The sequence below is a fragment of the Podarcis cretensis genome (assembly GCF_951804945.1).
Source record: "Podarcis cretensis genome assembly, chromosome: 13".
Classification (NCBI taxonomy): Eukaryota; Metazoa; Chordata; class Lepidosauria; order Squamata; family Lacertidae; genus Podarcis; species Podarcis cretensis.
Window position 1 is genome coordinate 20,583,680 of NC_137182.1, and position 18,525 is coordinate 20,602,204.

The following is an 18,525-nucleotide window of genomic DNA, read 5'->3' on the forward strand; positions in this document are numbered from 1 at the left end:
ACTAAACAACAACAACAACATACTACATATTTTGCCTTGTCTTTAAACCTCTTTTGTTGACCACCCACCTTACGCTTTCCATTTTTAAGTCCAGAATAGAGTAGTTGCTTTGGAAGACGATAATCAGGCATCTGCACAACACGACCAGTCCAACGAAGTTGATGTTGAAGAATCATTGCTTCGACACTGGTGGCTGGAGTAGGACCAGCTGGGAGCTGTCCAACAGAGCTACCAGGTGGTGACAATCTTTGCCAGGAGGCCTGGACCAGAGGAGGAACTGTCCAACAAAATCCAGAGCTAGCTTAGCAAAGCTTGGCGAGGCGCTGACTCAGAGCTCTTGCACCAGCAACTAACAGAGATAAAAGGTGAATGTGCGTGTTTTTAGCAGAACCAGCTGCCGTGCCTCTTCCTGGAGTTCAGTGGCGTACAAAAGACATGCTTCATCCGAGCACAGTTCCCATTCAACCATCTGAGGCACAGTGGCTCCACAGCCCTGGAGCAAACTCCGCAGAGGAAATATGTCAAAGACTGCTTCCCCTCTACCCCCAGCTCTGAGTCCCAGCTGTTGAAAGGTTCGTGCCCCCATGTTATCTTCTGCCAGGGATATGCCCTTTCCTACTGGAGAAGATAATAACCAGTAATGGGATATTATAAGCTATACAGTGGTACCTCGGGTTAAGTACTTAATTCGTTCCGGAGGTCTGTTCTTAACCTGAAACTGTTCTCAACCTGAAGCACCACTTTAGCTAATGGGGCCTCCTGCTCCTGCCGTGCCACCAGAGCACAATTTCTGTTCTCATCATGAAGCAAAGTTCTTAACCTGAAGCACTATTTCTGGGTTAGCGGAGTCTGTAACCTGAAGCGTCTGTAACCCGAGGTACCACTGTAATCAGGGCTCCACCCCAAGCCGAAACTCGTCAGAACTCAGTTCCAGCACCTCTCAGGTGGGTACCATTGCCATTATATGAGAACAAGGGAGGCACTTGTGGTGCGTTCCGGTACCTTAAGGTCCATAAATAACAACACCTTAGAGGTCCCGGGCCCTAAGGAAGTCAGATTAGCTTCAACCAGAGCCAGGGCCTTTTCAACACTGGCTCCGGCCTGGTGGAACGCTCTGTCTCATGAGACCAGGGGACTGCAGGATCTGATTTCTTTCCGCAGGGCCTGTAAGACAAAGTTGTTTTGCCTGGCCTTTGGCTTGGAATCAATTCGATTCCCTCCCCCTCTTTCTTTTTTCCTTTCTCCTTCTGTGTTGAAACTCTTATTTGGGGACTTCCCTGGCTTTTTTCTGGCCCATGTAGGGCCAGTCTGGATAGTTAGCCTTGGTGAAGGCTTGACGTTTTTATCCCCCAAAAAGTTTTTGATTGAGTTTCTACTGAAATGAGGCTGCATTTTAATGTTTTAATGTTGTATTTTAATATTGTTTTTTAAGCCGTATTTCAATCAATTGTTTTTATATTTGGTGTTAGCCGCCCTGAGCCTGGTCTTGGCTGGGAAGGGCTGGGTAATAATAATAATAATAATAATAATAATAATAATAATAGAAAAATAGCACTGGATATAATAACACCTGGATAGCTCAGTCAGTAGAACATGAGACTCTTAATCTCAGGGTTGTGAGTTTGAGCCCTACGTTGGACAAAAAGATTCTTGCTTTGCAGGGGGTTGGTTTAGACGACTCTCGTGACTCTATTCTTCTTCTTGATTGGAGTTTGATGTTATGCTGTTGCTTTGAGTTTCATTCTTTTGCTAGCCAGCCTGGAAATGCCAATTGACTCTGAAGCATGGCATATGAATCTTAGCAATAAATGACTTTTGTTTGCTTATTTTTTTTATTAATACCTTATACCCCCATTTCCTGTTCAAAACAGAACATCCAAGGGGGCTAACAACGGAAGGGCGAAAGGAAAGAGGGATTAAAAGATGCATAAAACAATCAGATACAATAAAACCAACCCACAACCGTGGAAAAAACGAGAAAAACCCAACAATAAACAGAACAACGAGCCCTCTAACCCACCAACCTTTTGAGCAAAAAGGCTTTTACAGAAACTCCTGAATGGGTGGTAAACATCCCAGGCTTTGAGCCCAGAGTTCTCTATCTGTATGCCTCCATATTGCAAACCTGGAACAATGATGGCATTGTTACTTCCGAGTGAGCATTCTTTTTCTTAGCAAGATTTCGGCAGGCCATACGTCATCGTTGGAGCACATGCATTGCAAGCAGAATGTTCCGGGTTCAATCCTTGATATCGGAAACCCTGGATAGCCTACATCCTCTCAATGCAGACACCACTGAATGAGGTAGACCAGGGGTCAGCAAACCTTTTCAGCAGGGGGACGGTCCACTGTCCCTCAAATCTTGGGGGTGGGGCAGACTATATTTTTTTGGGGGGGGGGGGTGAACGAATTCCTATGCCCCACAAATAACCCAGAGATGCATTTTAAATAAAAGCACACATTCCACTCAAGTAAAAACACCAGGAAGGGCCCACAAATAACCCAGAGATGCATTTTAAATAAAAGGACACATTCTACTCATGTAAAAACACGCTGAATCCCGGACCGGATTGAGAAGACGATTGGGCTGGATCTGGCCCCCGGAACCTTAGTTTGCCTACCCATGAGGTAGACCAAGGATCTCACTCCGTGTAATCAGGGACGGACTCTGGTAATATGGCGCCTTTAGAGAGGACAAAATTTGGCACCCTACCCCCCCTCCCATTATTTCTTATTTCCCCAACAATTCCTTTCCTGTTTATTATTATTCTGCACCCCCTCAGCTCGGTGCCCTTTGCAAGGGAACCACCTGCACTGTCCTAAATCCAGCAATGGTATAAGACATTTTCCTTTGTCTCCAGACTGTCTGCTAAAAGCCCAGAATTGCTGTTGATTAATAACAACAACAAGAATAATATTAATAATTTATTATTTATACCCTGCCCATCTGGCTGGGTTTCTCCAGCCACTCTGGGTGGCTCCCAACAGAATATTAAAAACTTATACGATAAAACATCAAACATTAAAAACTTCCCTAAACAGGGCTGCTCTCAGATGTCTTCTAAAAGTCAGGTAGTTGTTTATTTCCTTGGCATCTGATGGGAGGGTGTTCCACAGGACGGGTGCCACCACCAAGAAGGCCCTCCGCCTGGTTCCCTGTAACCTCACTTCTCGCAGGGAGGGAACTGCCAGAAGGCCCTTTGGAGCTGGACCTCAAGTGTCTGGGCTGCACGATGGGGGGTGGAGATGCTCCTTCAGGTATACCATAATGTGCTAATGAGGTTAGGAGATGGTCACTAGGTAGGTGGGGGGTTTCTCTGTCAGCTTTGAATCTTTCTGTCATTTCAAATGAGGCTTCCATCACCGCTTGGAAAAGGCGGAACCCGTTTTACAGCTGGCAGGAAGCAGCAGCAGAGGCGTGCGGTGCTTGCAAGAGACACAAACAGGTGAAAGTGCCTTTGCACGTGGGGTCCCCTTTGCATTAGCTGCTGCGCTGCTTGATTGAGGTTCCTGTTCCCCAAATCCTCTACCTGTATTATTTGTAAATCCCCAGATACTGCATATCCACACACTCTCATCAAAAGAAAACCCAACCCGGCGGTGGTGGCCCCAGAATTTCTCCTTATATCCTTATCTCCTTCTGGCCCATTTTCTGGTGATAGCAGGTAGGAGTCCATTTCTTAAGTATGTTTGACCTGAGCTATTTTATTTGAAGGCGGCGGGTTTTAAGCAACAGAACAAAGCCCACTGCAGGCGTCGGCTGTATTAGGGGCTCTGCTCTCGGGCGCCAGCACAACGCCTTCGTTTCTGATGTTCCAAAGTTCTGGTGTTTGCAGGATCTTTATCACGACTTCCTCAAAGGCAGTTTCCACACCATCCTTCATTTTAGCACTGGTCTCTAGGCAAAAACAAACAGCAAGGCACTGCTTGAAATGTGAGGACCTAGGCTTTCCAGAGTTCCAGTTTCCATTCAGAGTGGCGTTAGTACTAGGCACCAAAAATGCTAAATACAAGCTGCTAAACTGCAGTAGTCCCCAGTGCAAGGGGAAGATCCCCTCTTAACTCATTGCTCCCACTTCTGTATTTAAACTTAACTGGGGATGGATGCAGTAGGCAGAAATCAGGCAGCAAAGCAGCCCAGAAGCTATGAAGAACAGTGATCTGGGGCTCCTATGACTCCCACCTGGGGCAGCTTCCAGGAGCCATAGGAATGCAGGGCCCATCAAATGACTTAAAGGTAAAGGGACCCCTGACCATTAGGTCCAGTCGCGGACGACTCTGGGGGTTGTGGTGCTCATCTCGCTTTATTGGCCGAGGGAGCCGGCGTACAGCTTCCGGGTCATGTGGCCAGCATGACTAAGCTGCTTCTGGCGAACCAGAGCAGTGCATGGAAACACTGTTTACCTGCCCACTGGAGCGGTACCTATTTATCTACTTGTACTTTAACATGCTTTCGAACTGCTAGGTTGGCAGGAGCTGGGACAGAGCAACAGGAGCTCACCCCATCGTGGGGATTCAAACCGCCGACCTTCTGATTGGCAAGCCCTAGGCTCAGTGGTTTAACCCACAACGCCACCCGTGTCCCAGTCGATTGCCTTACTGTAAATTAAATCAGGCTTTGTATTCATTTGATCTTTTCTGTATGAATTTATTCTGAAACAGCGTATAGAAATAGCATAGAAGGAAAGTCTGGACAGTTGAAGCAGGGGTAAAGACTTTTTAAGCATTCATTTTCTAAAGGGGTTTCTAAAAAAGGAAAACGGTAAAGGACCCCTGGATGGTTAAGTCCAGTCAAAGGCAACTATGGGCTTGGGGCGCTCATTTCACTTTGAGGCCGAGGGAGCCAGCGTTTGTCCGCAGGCAACTTCCGGGTCATGTGGCCAGCAGGACTAAACCGCTTCTGGTGCAACAGGACACCGTGACGGATACCAGAGCGCATGGAAACGCTGTTTACCTTCCCGCCACAGTGGTACCTATTTATCTACTTGCACTCGCGTGGTTTTGAACTGCTAGGATGGCAGGAGCTGGGACAGAGCAACGGGAGCTCACCCTGTTGTGGGGATTCGAATCGCTGACCTTCTGATCGGCAAGCCCAAGAGACTCAGTGGTTTAGACCACGTCCCTAAAGGGGTTTCTATTAGTAGCTGTTGTGCAGTTAGTTAGTTATGCCTAATGCCCTCATGTAGCAAAAGCAAGGAGCAATCGTGGATCTTTTAAATATCTGTAGTGGTTCTTCTTTGTTAAATGCACACGCCCACATTTGTACAAAGAAATATTAACTACTAAACAGCAGAGAGATTTCCCTTAAAGAGCAGGCCAATCTTTGTACGAGGGAAATCAATGCTTTGGTTTATTTCTGCGCAGTCGAAATATTGTGAAAGGGAATTGTATCCACAGTGCCATTCACCAAGGGGGTTTATGGGAGGAGCTGATGGAAACTTGTTTGTGGGTTCTGCTAATTTTGAGAAATCTGTTGCCATGGCCAATAGGATCGCCTAAACAGACACACAAAGAAGAAGAGCTGTGCAACTGCTTAGCATCCAGATGTTCCCAACTAGGATACCCTGCATCTACAAGAACTGGGAATGTTCCTGGCCTGAATCCCCAGACAGCAAATGCCATTCACTGTAGACAATACTGAGCTAGATGGAGCAATGAGTGACTCATTCTAGCAGCCTTTCTCAACCTGTGGGTCCCCAGATGTTGTGGAACTACAACTCCCATCACCCCTAGCTAGCAAGGCCAGAGCTCAGGGATGATGGGAGTTGTAGTCCAACAACATCTGGGGGATCTTCCTTCCTTTTACTGCTGCCATCTCTGTGTCTTGAACAACAGTCTTGCAAGCAGACACGGAGCAGGTGAACCCTTTCCTTGCTTGGAGAGGAACATGGATTTACCTGCTCATTTTCTGCATGCAATATTGCTCTTTAAGACACATGGATGGGCCCAACAGAAAGGTGACTGCTCCAATATGTTCTGAAGGTAGCCCGTATTGGAAGGTTTTTTATGCTTGACATTTTATTATGTTTGTATATTTTGCTGGAAGCTGCCCAGACTGGCTGGGGTATAAATAAAATAATAATTTTAATTATAATTATTATGCCCCTGTTTCAACCTTGGTATACCAGCCAGCCCCTTCTGTGGGTTCTCTTCACATACCTATGAAGAGCATGGAGTGTTTCTGAGCAAATTGCAAGCCTTCCTTTCTGTCTACCTCACGATCCATCTATAGATAGGGAGAGAATGTTATCAGACACTGGACCCAAGTGGTGGGTTGTATAAACACACAAACACACACACACACACACCAAATCAGGATATTGCTTTCCTACTGAATCAGTAAATGTCCAGCTAGATTATCTTAACAGCTCAGCTGCCATCCCTCAGTTTTGACAGCATTTGAAGGTTTTAGCTGCTAAATTCCAAACTGTCAAATGCTGGAACAAGAGGGACAGGGCAACAGAATTGACAACAGCAATTACCGGTATGTTGCCCCCCCCCCGCCCAACCCCAAGGCAACTTTCCTAAGGGTTCTCCAAATGATACAAACACTGCATTTAATAAGCTTTATCTTGATTAGGATAACTGATGCTCATGAATGCATTTCTGCCTCTGTTTTGTCGGTGATTGAAAGGGAGAGGAGAACAAGGGTTCTTGAATTGCCTTTCCCCCATCCCTGGATAAAACAATAGCAGGGCTGTTATTTCTGAGGCTGAGGCTGATTTAAAAACACAACGATCTGTGACCTAGCCAAACGCCAGCCTGGGATTCCCTTTTTTGCATGCACAAAGCTACCCAGAGATGGCTCTGGGTCTTAATTGCATCAATTAAGGACTCAAATCCAGAAAGACAGAAGACAGCTTGTACTCCCTTCCCTGATTACTGCCCTCTGAAGCCAATTCTGGACACCTCACAAGTACCTCTCGCTTTCTGCACTGATAACCTCTGGAATTGACATGTGTTTAATGAATGCTCGGAGTGAAATTTGTTTTGCACGGAATGTCTAGCCAACTGCATTGTGTGGGGTCAAGAAGGAATTTTAGGCAGGGTAATTTGTTTAAGGCCCCTCTCTGCCCCCTTTACACTTGGGGAACTGCTTGGGGAATGGCCAGCTGGCTTTGTGATTAACACGAAGGCTAGCCAATCAGTGTTGTCAGACGAGGAAGAAATGCTTCTTGACTGGCTGGTCCTTGTGCCAATCCGTGCCGTGCAAATTCAGCTTCTGCTGCCAAGCAGAAGAGCTGCTTCCCCTTTGCATTTGATCCTGCTGCAAATTACGTATGCCTCCTGCGCAGCTATAGCAAAGATCTGATGGATGTCGAACAAACCCAGGGGCTTTTGCTTGTGTGTTTGCTTCCCTCTGCCTTTATAACAACTTTGAGAGATGAGGCGCCGCGCACCACAAATCAATCACAGTTGTGTTTTTTTTTATAGTGCCCATATTTTGTTCACGGAACAATTCGCTTCAAGATGCACAAGGAGGCAAGAGGGAAGAAAGAGCCAGAAAAAGACAGCCGGTATCAGCAAGAGCCGTGACGTGGCTGTCTCTTTGCTCTGTGAGCTGCTTTTTCTTGTTGTGGGGGTGGGAGCCCCGAAGCCACAGAAAAATCCAGTGATTTATACACACACACACATGAAAAGCAGCAACGAAACACAAGGGGCTCTCGAAAGACTAAACAGATTGCCCATTAAGGCAGAGCAAGAGGGAGACGTCTCTCCCAGGAAGATGAGGTATGGAGTCAGCTGCTGCCTCTGGCAAAGCGTAGGAGGCAAAGGCAGGCAACAACAACAGAAGCAAAGAGACCGATCCCTGCAGGCTGGGACAAGGCTCTGGAAGGATGCAGAGAGGCAGGGAGTGGAAGCCATTGCTGTCAGCCTCATGAATCCTTTTGCTCTAGCCATTAACGGGGCCTGCACATCAGTCCTATACCAGGGCCTGCAGGTAGCCCGCATTAACCATCAGCAGACGCGAAATGCGCGTGGCCTCTTTTAAATTAGGTAAAGGGTAAAGGGACCCCTGACCATTAGGTCCAGTCGTGACCGACTCTGGGGTTGCGGCGCTCATCTCACTTTATTGGCCGAGGGAGCCGGCGTACAGCATGTGGCCAGCATGACTAAGCCACTTCTGGCGAACCAGAGCAGCGCACGGAAACGCCGTTTACCTTCCCGCTGGAGCGGTACCTATTTATCTACTTGCACTTTTACGTGCTTTCGAACTGCTAGGTTGGCAGGAGCAGGGACCAAGCAACAGGAGCTTACCCCGTCGCGGGGATTCGAACTGCTGACCTTCTGATTGGAAAGTCCGAGGCTCTGTGGTTTAACCCACAGCGCCACCTGCATCCCTTTCTTTTAAATTAGAGGTGCACAATTCAACTATTTCCCATGTGGAAGTGTTTGGCAACGGTGACAGCTCTCGGTTCGAATCCATCCATTCTCCAACAGCCTCCTTGTGTTCTCTCTGCAGCCCCCTCAAAACCTTCCATCTTTTTTTCACTGGACATCATCCTCTCTGCACAACCACAGTCCTCTGTGTGCCTCTGACTCTCAGGCACTTCCTCTGGGTTCTTCCTTCCCGCATCCCCATTTCTCAAATAACCCCGTATTTTTTCCTCCTTGCAGCACCACAGGTCTCTCTGCACCTGCTCTCCTCCTCCATCTCTCCAATGAAATATTTGCATCTCTTAGTATTTTCTCCCCTGACCCTCTTGTGGACCCAGAAGCAGAAAAGCCCCATCAGGCTGCAGTCCTAAGACAGGCATTCTTGGTCAGCAACGACAAGATGAGCAAACGAGAAGCAGCGGGGTGCCAAATGTCCCTGGCGGGTTCTTGTATTCCAGCTCTTCCAGTATTTGTTAGCTGCTGCTCACAGAGCCCTGTTTTCATACATTCTGGGCACCACAATTTAAGGAGGATGTTGACACGCTGGGATATGCAGAGAGGAGGGTGACTAAGATGATCAAGAGTCTGGAAACGAAGCCTTATGAGGAACGGTCGAAGGAGCTGGGCATGTTTAGCTTGGAGAAGAGACTGAGAGGAGATATGATAGCCATCTTCATGGAGGATGCAGCAAGCTTGTTTTCTCCTGCTCCAGAGAGCAGGACCCGAACCAAGGGCTTCAAGTTACAAGAAAGGAGACTGTGACTAAACATCAGGAAGGAATTTCTGGTGGCAAGAGCTGTTCGACAGTGGAATGGTCTCCCTCGGGAGGTGGTGGACTCTCTTTCCTTGGGAGATTTTAAAGCAGAGGTTGTGTGGCCACCTGTCATGTATGATCTGGTTGAGATTCCTGCATTGCAAAATGCAGCAGTCTGATTGGTCCTAGAACAATAGGATTCAGAATGCAGCAGTCTGATTGGTCCTAGAACAATAGGACCCAGAATGCAGCAGTCTGATTGGTCCACAGGAGCCACCCAATCCAGCTCCAGGTGGAAGTGAATCCGCAACCTGATTGGCCTACAGGAGAATCCCGGAATTAGCCAATCATGTGGGGCCCGTTGTGTAAATAATGTATATAAAGCAGACATTCTGGGGGAACTTCCCTTTTCCTTCTCACCACTATGAGCTGAATAAAGAGAATGAAATCCACTCTTGACTCCGAGTATATTTCAGCATTCATGTCACTAATAAAACAGGAACTGCAAGATCAAGTGTGACTCTCGGGGGCCGTTCGATGGAGAACCTGCAGCCCTGCAGATGTTGGTGGACTCAGCCCCAGTCAGCAGAGCAATCAGCCAGGGGGTGATGGATTGTTGCAGTGCGACAACATCTGCAAGGCTACATGTGCCTCATCCCTGGCTTAGGATGTTGTGGCCGGACCGTGTGGGAATAATAATAAATAAAGGTGAATGTGATCTTTTTTGCAGCGCCTCATCACAGGGGGCCGGCCAGAACAACAACAACACCATTCTAAGAAACAAACGCCATGAACAAATTCCCCATGGCTTTGCACTTACCCCTATGGCAGATAGTTTTAATGTCCTAATGATATCTTGCTTGTCTTTCAGGCTGTACACTGCTTAGGGATTTTTTGAAAAAGATAAATGCTTTCAAATAAATAAAACGAGCAGGCTCCCAGCTCCCAACTGACCTCGTCGATTTTGTTGCCCACCAACATCTTCACGACGCTTTTCTTCGTGAAAACATCCAGCTCTTGTAGCCAGCATTCCAGTCCCGCAAAAGTTTCCCTCTTAGTGACGTCATAAACTGGTCAGGAGGGACAAAAACAAACAGGTCTTTCCTCAATCAGATGCATTTTGTGTTCACATGAAAAAAGCAAAACGGGAAGGAGAAGCAGCTGCTGTTTCCCCCAGTCTTGGCCTACCAGGGGGTTCTGTGAGGCTGTCCACCCAGCAAATTACGTTCGCCTGTCAGTCAGTTGACGTCATTCCAACAGCTGGTGAAATCAGCTTGAAGGATTCTGCTCTGCAGAGCTGCAATTCTCAAAGTTCCCTGTGAAAAGGGACTGGCTGTTAAACCACTCTAGGAATAACAGCTCTATGAGGGGAACAGTGGGCCTTCCTAACCAAAGTACAGCTCCCATAATTCTTTGGGGGAAGCCATGACTGTTCAGAATGGTACCATAGTGAATGGTGTGAATGTGTGCTTTCTGAGTACCGGGTCACCAATCTTAATAACCTTAGCCCGCTTGAAAACCTTTGCCTCTCCTGTTCCCGTTCACCTCTTTGTGACATCTTTGACTTCTCTGAGTTAGCTTACGATCCTCTTCCTCCCTCCACACCCCTTTTTCCTTTTGTGCCATGCCCTTTAGATTGTAAGCCCGAGGGCATGGACTGCCTTGGTTTTTTTATTATTATTATTGATCTGCAAGCCACTCTGGGGAGTATTTTTGGCTGAAAGGAAGATCAAAAATGCTTTAAATAAACAAAACTGTAAGAAGTGCGGTTTTGTGAATGTCACAGGCACACCTATTGCTGCAGTTAGTGATAACAGCTTTAACCTTGCATGACTTAATCGCTTTTTGGAACTTTTAAACTCCCCCCAACATACACTTTAAAAGGAACCTGTGAGAATATTGCAGCAAGGTGAAAATGCAACTGGGGGTGGTGGTCTCTGTTTTCTTTGGGAAAAGGCTGGAAAGGCTATTTACTCTATGGCCTAAAACCAACGTCAAATGGAAATGTCTCGGAAGCCAAGCTGAAACACCTTCAGCCTTTATGTCTGAAAATTTTTCAAGAAGTAGAGGCTCTCTGCCAAGGGAACAACCATTGCCAACCCTTGGACTTAGTGGCATGGACGCAAGGCAGCTTAATTGCTGTTTTACATCTGCCAGTGGCAGCATGAACCTTAGAGGAAAGTGTATACTTCCATCTAAGGTAAAGGTAAAGGTACCCCTGCCCGTACGGGCCAGTCTTGACAGACTCTGGGGTTGTGCGCCCATCTCACTTAAGAGGCCAGGGGCCAGCGCTGTCCGGAGACACTTCCGGGTCACGTGGCCAGCGTGACATCGCTGCTCTGGCGAGCCAGAGCCGCACACGGAAACGCCGTTTACCTTCCCGCTGGTAAGCGGTCCCTATTTATCTACTTGCACCCGGAGGTGCTTTCGAACTGCTAGGTTGGCAGGCGCTGGGACCGAGCAGCGGGAGCGCACCCCACCGCAGGGATTCGAACCGCCGACCTTTCGATCGGCAAGCCCTAGGCGCTGAGGCTTTAACCCACAGCGCCACCTGCGTCCCATACTTCCATCTACCTCTGCCTTAATGTGTTTCACTTCAGAGTTGTGCTAATTACAACCCCACTATGCCTGCCACGTACCTAAAATTATACCTTGAGCACCTCGGTAATAGCTCGGAGTCAAAGTCCGGAATCGCTCCTGCCCTGCCGTGTCCTACAGAAAGGGAAACAAAGGTGTTTAGAACAAAGAGACCATTTAAAGCTCTGTAGCACCAGCGTAAGGGACGCAGGTGGCGCTGTGGGTTAAACCACAGAGCCTAGGACTTGCTGATCAGAAGGTCAGCGGTTCGAATCCCCATGACGGGGTGAGCTCCTGTTGCTCGGTCCCTGCTCCTGCCCACCTAGCAGTTCGAAAGCATGTCAAGTGCAAGTAGATAAATAGGTACTGCTCCGGCGGGAAGGTAAATGGCGTTTCCGTGCGCTGCTCTGGTTCGCCAGAAGCGGCTTAGTCATGCTGGCCACATGACCTGGAAGCTGTACGCTGGCTCCCTCGGCCAATAAAGCAAGATGAGCGCCGCAACCCCAGAGTTGGCCATGACTGGACCTAATGGTCAGGGGTCCCTTTACCTTTACCTAGCACCAACGTAAATATAATAATAAACTAATAGCTCCACACACCTGCCACTGCCAGCCCCAGGACCCAATTGCCTTCCATAGGGACATCCCAGGAAAACAGGGCCTGGGAAGATGTCATGGGACTTGTTGGAAGCAGAGGAATGGTGGAAGGAACTAGCTGGGGAAACCCCCAAGAGGGCTCAGAGCCCGAGGAGTGGTGGTGGGACAACAAGGAGGGAGAAGGCTGGGAAGAGATGTCGGAAGCTAAAGAGGTAACAGGGTTTGGAGAGAAGGCGAGTCTCTGGCAGAGAATCTGAATCTACAGAGATGAGTCAGGCTAGTGAAGTGTCACAAGAGTCTCCCTTCCTCCTTAGTCTCCCAGAATCAGTAGAGGCATGAAAAGGGCAGAGGAGAGTTTGGTTTCACACAGGCGTAGTCTCTGATTGCATGGGAAAAGCTCCGGAGACAGTAGCGGAGGAAGGAAGGGGCAGGGCGCACTGGGCGTCATGGGGGTCTGCAGGGTGGTACAGGGGTTGCTGGGCAATATGTAATATGTGCGCTGCAGGACGGAGGAGCCACTGCCTGTTCCTCAGAAAGCTGGCTAAAAACAAGCTCAACAACTTGGAGGGATTTCTGAAAAAAAGCTCCACTAGTTGCTGCTGAGGTGAGGACTTTCAGTCCTTCATCACTTTACAAAACATAAAAAGTCTTTAAAAAATAAATAAATGTGGATCTGTTGCCCTGGGGTGACAGAACCCTTTAATCCACTTAAAATGCACAGCCCCAAAGTTCTGATATGCACTTGAATCCCTCACGCAAAATACATACCCCCTGCTTTTCCCTTGACATGAAAGTGCTTCTGCTCAGTGCTTTGAGGTGTCACAGCTCTGAAAAACAAGCACTCTGCTGGAAAGCAGACCCAGCAGTCTTATATTGGGGTATTTGTACAAGCACGAACAGTTTTAGCAGCCTAGTCAGGATATGGCTGCTGCTCTGCTTTCTTAGAAGGTAGAACTACACTCATAAAATGTCTCACTTTTTTCAAAGCCATTTTTAAATCAATCAATCAATTAATCAATCAATCAATCAATCAAAGAAACCAACCAACCAACCAACCAACCAACCAACCAACCAACCAACCAACCCAAGCCTTTCTTTACAGTGGTACCTCGGGTTAAGAACTTAATTTGTTCTGGAGGTCCGTTCTTAACCTGAAACTGTTCTTAACCTGAGGTACCACTTTAGCTAATAAGGTCTCCTGCTGCTGCCACGCAATTTCTGTTCTCATCCTGAAGCAAAGTTCTTAACCCGAGGTGCTATTTCTGGGTTAGCGGAGTCTGTAACCTGAAGTGTATGTAACCTGAAGCGTATGTAACCCGAGGTACTACTGTATTTTTCACTAGAAAAAAAACATGCTCCATGTGTGCAGAAAATAAAATGGCTGCCATGTCCTGTATTGATAAAGCTTGTCCTATATTTCAGGTCCTCTCTCTCTCTGTGTGTGAGTGTGTCTCTCTCTGTCTTTCCCTCTGCCAAGTTAGGGATCCTCTCCCAAGCACATGTTTGAAAAGGTGTGCAAAAGACCATGTATTTGAGCTCTGAGTAGCCAAGCACAGACTGATTTACAAATCTGTGTGTATGTCTGCGCGTGTGACAAATTCCAGAGGGGCCATCGCACGAGGCTGCAATAGATTGTAATGGACTGCTTTGAAGTCACTTCAGCACCAGATGGGAAGAAAAAATAAAAGTACCAGCAGCCTGGTTTGCAACGGAGAGAAAAGGCACTATTTACCCATATTGCGAGTTGCACGGGAAAGTCGCCAAGCACCATCTTCTTCACTTTGAAATCAACACCTGGGGAGAGAAAGAGAGGCGTCAGAGCAGACCCACCTGTTTTTGGAGAGGGCTTATCGGATGCTGCGTGGCAGGCATAACAATTCCAACAGGAGGAAAGATAGGATTGAAATAAAATGTTCAAACAGATAAGTGCAAGGGTGCCTCTTGCTTGTTTGGATGGAGAAGCGGTGGGTTTCTCTTCAGACCCGCTTTTCCAACCTCCATGTCCCTGCCCCACTGATATGCGGCCCCTGGAAGATGGCCTATGAAGGAAAGTGGCCCAGAGGAGGAGATTCCCTGTCCTTGCATTATCCATACAGAGACGCTGGTTAAGAGGCACAGCTCTATTTGAGTCTCCCTGCCTGGACTTGCAAGTCAGGTGGTGGCCTGGGGCAGGAGAGCATTTAGGCCGCCAGTAAGGCAGCGTACAGGGACGCAGGTGGCGCTGTGGGTTAAAGCCTCAGCGCCTAGGGCTTGCCGATCGAAAGGTCGGCGGTTCGAATCCCTGCGGCGGGGTGCGCTCCCGCTGCTCGGTCCCAGCGCCTGCCAACCTAGCAGTTCGAAAGCACCTCCGGGTGCAAGTAGATAAATAGGGACCGCTTACCAGCGGGAAGGTAAACGGCGTTTCTGTGTGCGGCTCTGGCTCGCCAGAGCAGCGATGTCACGCTGGCCGCGTGACCCGGAAGTGTCTCCGGACAGCGCTGGCCCCTGGCCTCTTAAGTGAGATGGGCGCACAACCCCAGAGTCTGTCAAGATTGGCCCGTACGGGCAGGGGTACCTTTACCTTTTTTTAAGGCAGCGTACAATCCCAGAGTTCCCTTTGCCATCGCTGAGGAGCAAAATGAGTAGCGAAAATGGATCAAGCTGATCCAGGGCTGGGACTGGAACGAAGTACAGTGGTACCTCAGGTTAAGTATTTAATTCGTTCTGGAGGTCCGTTCTTAACCTGAAACTGTTCTTAACCTGAAGCACCACTTTAGCTAATGGGGCCTCCCGCTGCAGCCGTGCCGCTGGAGCACAATTTCTGTTCTTATCCTGAAGCAAAGTTCTTAACCTGAAGCACTATTTCTGGGTTAGCGGAGCCTGTAACCTGTTAAGAACAGAACTCCAGAACGAATTAAATTCTTAACCCGAGGTACCACTGTACACTTAAACATAGGAAGCTGCCTTATATCGAGTCACAGTCTTGGTCCGTCTAGCTCAGAGATGTCTACGCAGACTGGCAGCAGCTCTCCAGGATTTCAGACAGGAGTTTTTTCCTGCCCTACCGGGAGGTGCCAAAATTTGAACCCAGGGACCTTTGGGCACACAGATGCTCTGGCAACTGAGCCACAACACTTTGAAAAATTGTAAATATTATGAATAAATAAACATTATTAATGAATGACCCGCAACGTCTCTGTTAAAGCAGGACAATATTTTTACACCTACACTCAGGGACAGCTAGAGGCAGGATTCCTGCATTGCGGGGGTTGGACTAGATGACCCTGGGTGTCCCTTCTAACTCTATGATTCTGTACAGAAGATAGAAGGCTGGAGCTGAGCTCACAGCAGCTTGGCTAAGGCCACTCATTGAGACTGTCAAGCACAGCTGCACCCTAAGTCTGTCTTCCTTTGGGGAAAAAATACTGTATTTTTCGCTCTATAAGATGCACCAGACCACAAGACGCACCTAGTTTTTGGAGGAGGAAAACAAGAAAAAAAATATTCTGAATCTCAGAAGCCAGAACAGCAAGAGGGATCACTGCGCAGTGAAAGCATCAATCCCTCTTGCTGTTCTGGCTTCTGGGATAGCTGCGCAGCCTGCATTCGCTCCATAAGACGCACACACATTTCCCCTTACTTTTTAGGAGGGAAAAAGTGAGTCTTATAGAGCAAAAAATATGGTAATATCCTGGGAATGCTAGTTTGTGAAGGGTGCTGAGAATTGCAACTATAGTTCCCAGGGTTCTTTGGGGGCAGGGAAGCCAGGAGCTGCGGACAGGACCTGTGTTAAGAGATGGTGACATTTGAATCCCAGGCTTCCAAGGAAGAATGGAGGGGAACCCAAATGCCCACAACATAGAGGGCAAGTTTCACCCCCCTCTGTTTCCAGAGAACAGGGGCAGCCAGTTGATGCTCACCAATGGTTGGGTTCAAGTAGGGCTCAAACTGATCCTCAGTGAATCTCAGCAGAAGGCTGTGGGAGGAGACAAGGAGAAAGAGGTGAGTTGCAGAGACGTGCTTTTCCCTCTCTCTCTCTCTCTCTCTTTCTCTCTCTCCAACTCGAGCAGTTTCTCCCCAGCCCCCTCAGTGAGCCTCCCCTCCCCCACTTCCCATGCACCTGGATTTTCCTACTCCGCTGTCTCCGACCAAGAGTAGCTTCAGGATGGGCAGTGACCCAGCGTCTTCTCGCGCCATGGCGAGCTCTGTTGCCAGACGGAGCAAGGAATTTGGCAGGAGCAAAACAAGGGCGGCCCGCCCAACATCTGAGCCAGAAACACTGGAAGGAGAGAGGAGGAGGAGTCAGAATAAATATAGGTCGACACCACCACCCTTTCCTTAGGCAAGGTGCACATTATGCACTAGAGAGCTGCATGAGGTTAGTTTGTGGCAGCGACTAGTTTCTAAAAATAGGTGTCTAAAGTCTTGCCTCCATATCTGAAAACTGGGCTCTGCTTGATCAGTGGTAAGGGGGAAAAGGCACAACACTCAGGCTTCACAGACAGGGTAGCTCAGTTGGTTAGAGCATGGGTAGGCAATCTAAGGCCCGGGGGTCGGATCTGGCTCAATCGCCTTCTGAATCCAGTCCATGGATGGTCTGGGAATCAGCGTGTTTTTACATGAGTAGAATGTGTGCTTTTATTTAAAATGCATCTCTGGGTTATTTGTGGGGCCTTCCTGGTGTTTTTACAGGAGTAGAATGTATGCTTTTAAAATGCATCTCTGGTTTATTTGTGGGGCATAGGAATTCATTCATCCCCCCCCCCCCCATATAGTCCGGCCCCCCACATGGTTTGAGGGATGGTGGGCTGGCCCATGGCTGAAAAAGTTTGCTGACCACTGGGTTAGAGCGTGGTGCTGATAATGCCAAAGTTGCAGGTTCGATCCCGGTAAAGGACATCTGCATATTCCTGCATTACAGGGGGTTGCACCAGCTGTTTTTGAACTACAATTCCCATCATCCCTGACCACTGGTCTTGCTAGCTCGGGATGATGGGAGTTGTAGTCCAAAAACAGCTGGAGGCCCAAGGTTGGGAAACACTGCACTAGAAGATTCACAGGATCCCTTCCAACTCCACAATCCTACGAGTCTCAGCAAACCCGCGCTTGCAAAACGGTGGAACAACAATTTGGCAATGATCTCCTTCTTCTGCTTGAAGGCAGATACTAGACTCAGTTCCCAAGCCCACTTTCAGCATCACGGTTTAACCTGCAAATATATCTGTGAAGTCTGCCCTGCTACGTATAGCGCAGTGTGCCCAGACCTGTGGACCTCTAGATATTGCTGGACTGCAACTCCCATCATCCCCTGACAATTGCTGGCGGAGGCTGATGGGAGTTGGAGTCCAACAGCATCGGTAAGGCCACAGGTTCCCCGGCTCCTCTATAGGGGATCTAAGATGTGCTGTGCCTGATTTTTTTTTTTATGCACCAGATGGAGTTTTCGCAGAAATAGCACTGATTCCTACAGGCTTTGCACCCACGTATGAGTGCACAGGATCCCATCTTCAGGCGGAGACCCTGGACGTATTTTAAACCAGGAAGCCGCAACTCTCACTGAGATCAATTGGCTGGCTTCCATGGCGGGTAAAAAACCAGACCGAATTTCGTACTGATTGCTCCTGTAGAAATCGAGAACGCAAGGTCCACTTTGAAATGGTTCTTTTGGGACTAACAGCCACGCGTTGGCGCAGAGAAGGGGCTCAAAAGCGGGATACCCCCCCCCCCTTACCCGCACAAAAGAGATTCGGAGCAGGGGAAGGTCGTCATATAGCTAAGCTTTGATTCGGAGCAGGGCCAGCAGGAGGCCCAAGTCGCCTCCGGAGCAGGAGAAGCTGTCTCAAGGCGGAACAGTTGGGGTTTTTTCGCTCCTGCCGAGAGAGGTAGAACCCATCCCTCTCCCGCACACCTCGAATTCAGGAGGGCACCTGTAGCTTTAAACCATAAACACCAAGATTTAACGGATCCGGAGTAAAAAACAAAAACGGAAGGAAAGCTATTTTGGCCCATGTGTGTGATTGCGGTGCAAATCGGTGACTCCCGAATGGAGCAACTGGGCGCGCTCTTGATGGCCTAAGGGAGCGAGGTGGCGGGTGGAAACGGGTCCTCGGGGCGGCCGCGCTTTCCTGGCGCTGCGCCCAGGGCGCACGAACTCGTCCGCTTCCTCCCGGCCTGGCGCTGGGAGTTGCCCGGCTGATCGCGGCCCCGCCTATCAGGCCGGGCCCGGGGAAAGGAGCGGGG

At 48.6% G+C, this 18,525-nt stretch overlaps 1 protein-coding gene across 4 annotated transcripts in view; it reads right to left on the reverse strand.

The window, feature by feature from the left end:
- LOC307200825 (uncharacterized protein) overlaps positions 1-18,294 on the reverse strand; it is a gene marked incomplete at its 5' end in the record, with an annotated part of 40,407 nt that extends 22,113 nt beyond the window's left edge. For 3 of the 4 annotated variants that reach the window (XM_079949816.1, XM_079949818.1, XM_079949815.1), the window contains 7 exons: positions 6,160-6,226; positions 10,088-10,203; positions 11,773-11,845; positions 14,039-14,100; positions 16,206-16,261; positions 16,406-16,564; positions 18,017-18,294. In XM_079949816.1, coding sequence (XP_079805942.1) covers positions 6,160-6,226; positions 10,088-10,203; positions 11,773-11,845; positions 14,039-14,100; positions 16,206-16,261; positions 16,406-16,564; positions 18,017-18,294 — 811 coding nt within the window. The remainder of the gene's footprint in view (positions 1-6,159; positions 6,227-10,087; positions 10,204-11,772; positions 11,846-14,038; positions 14,101-16,205; positions 16,262-16,405; positions 16,565-18,016) is intronic. The other variant, XM_079949817.1, reaches the window with a different exon arrangement.
- Between the last annotated feature and the right edge of the window lie 231 nt (positions 18,295-18,525).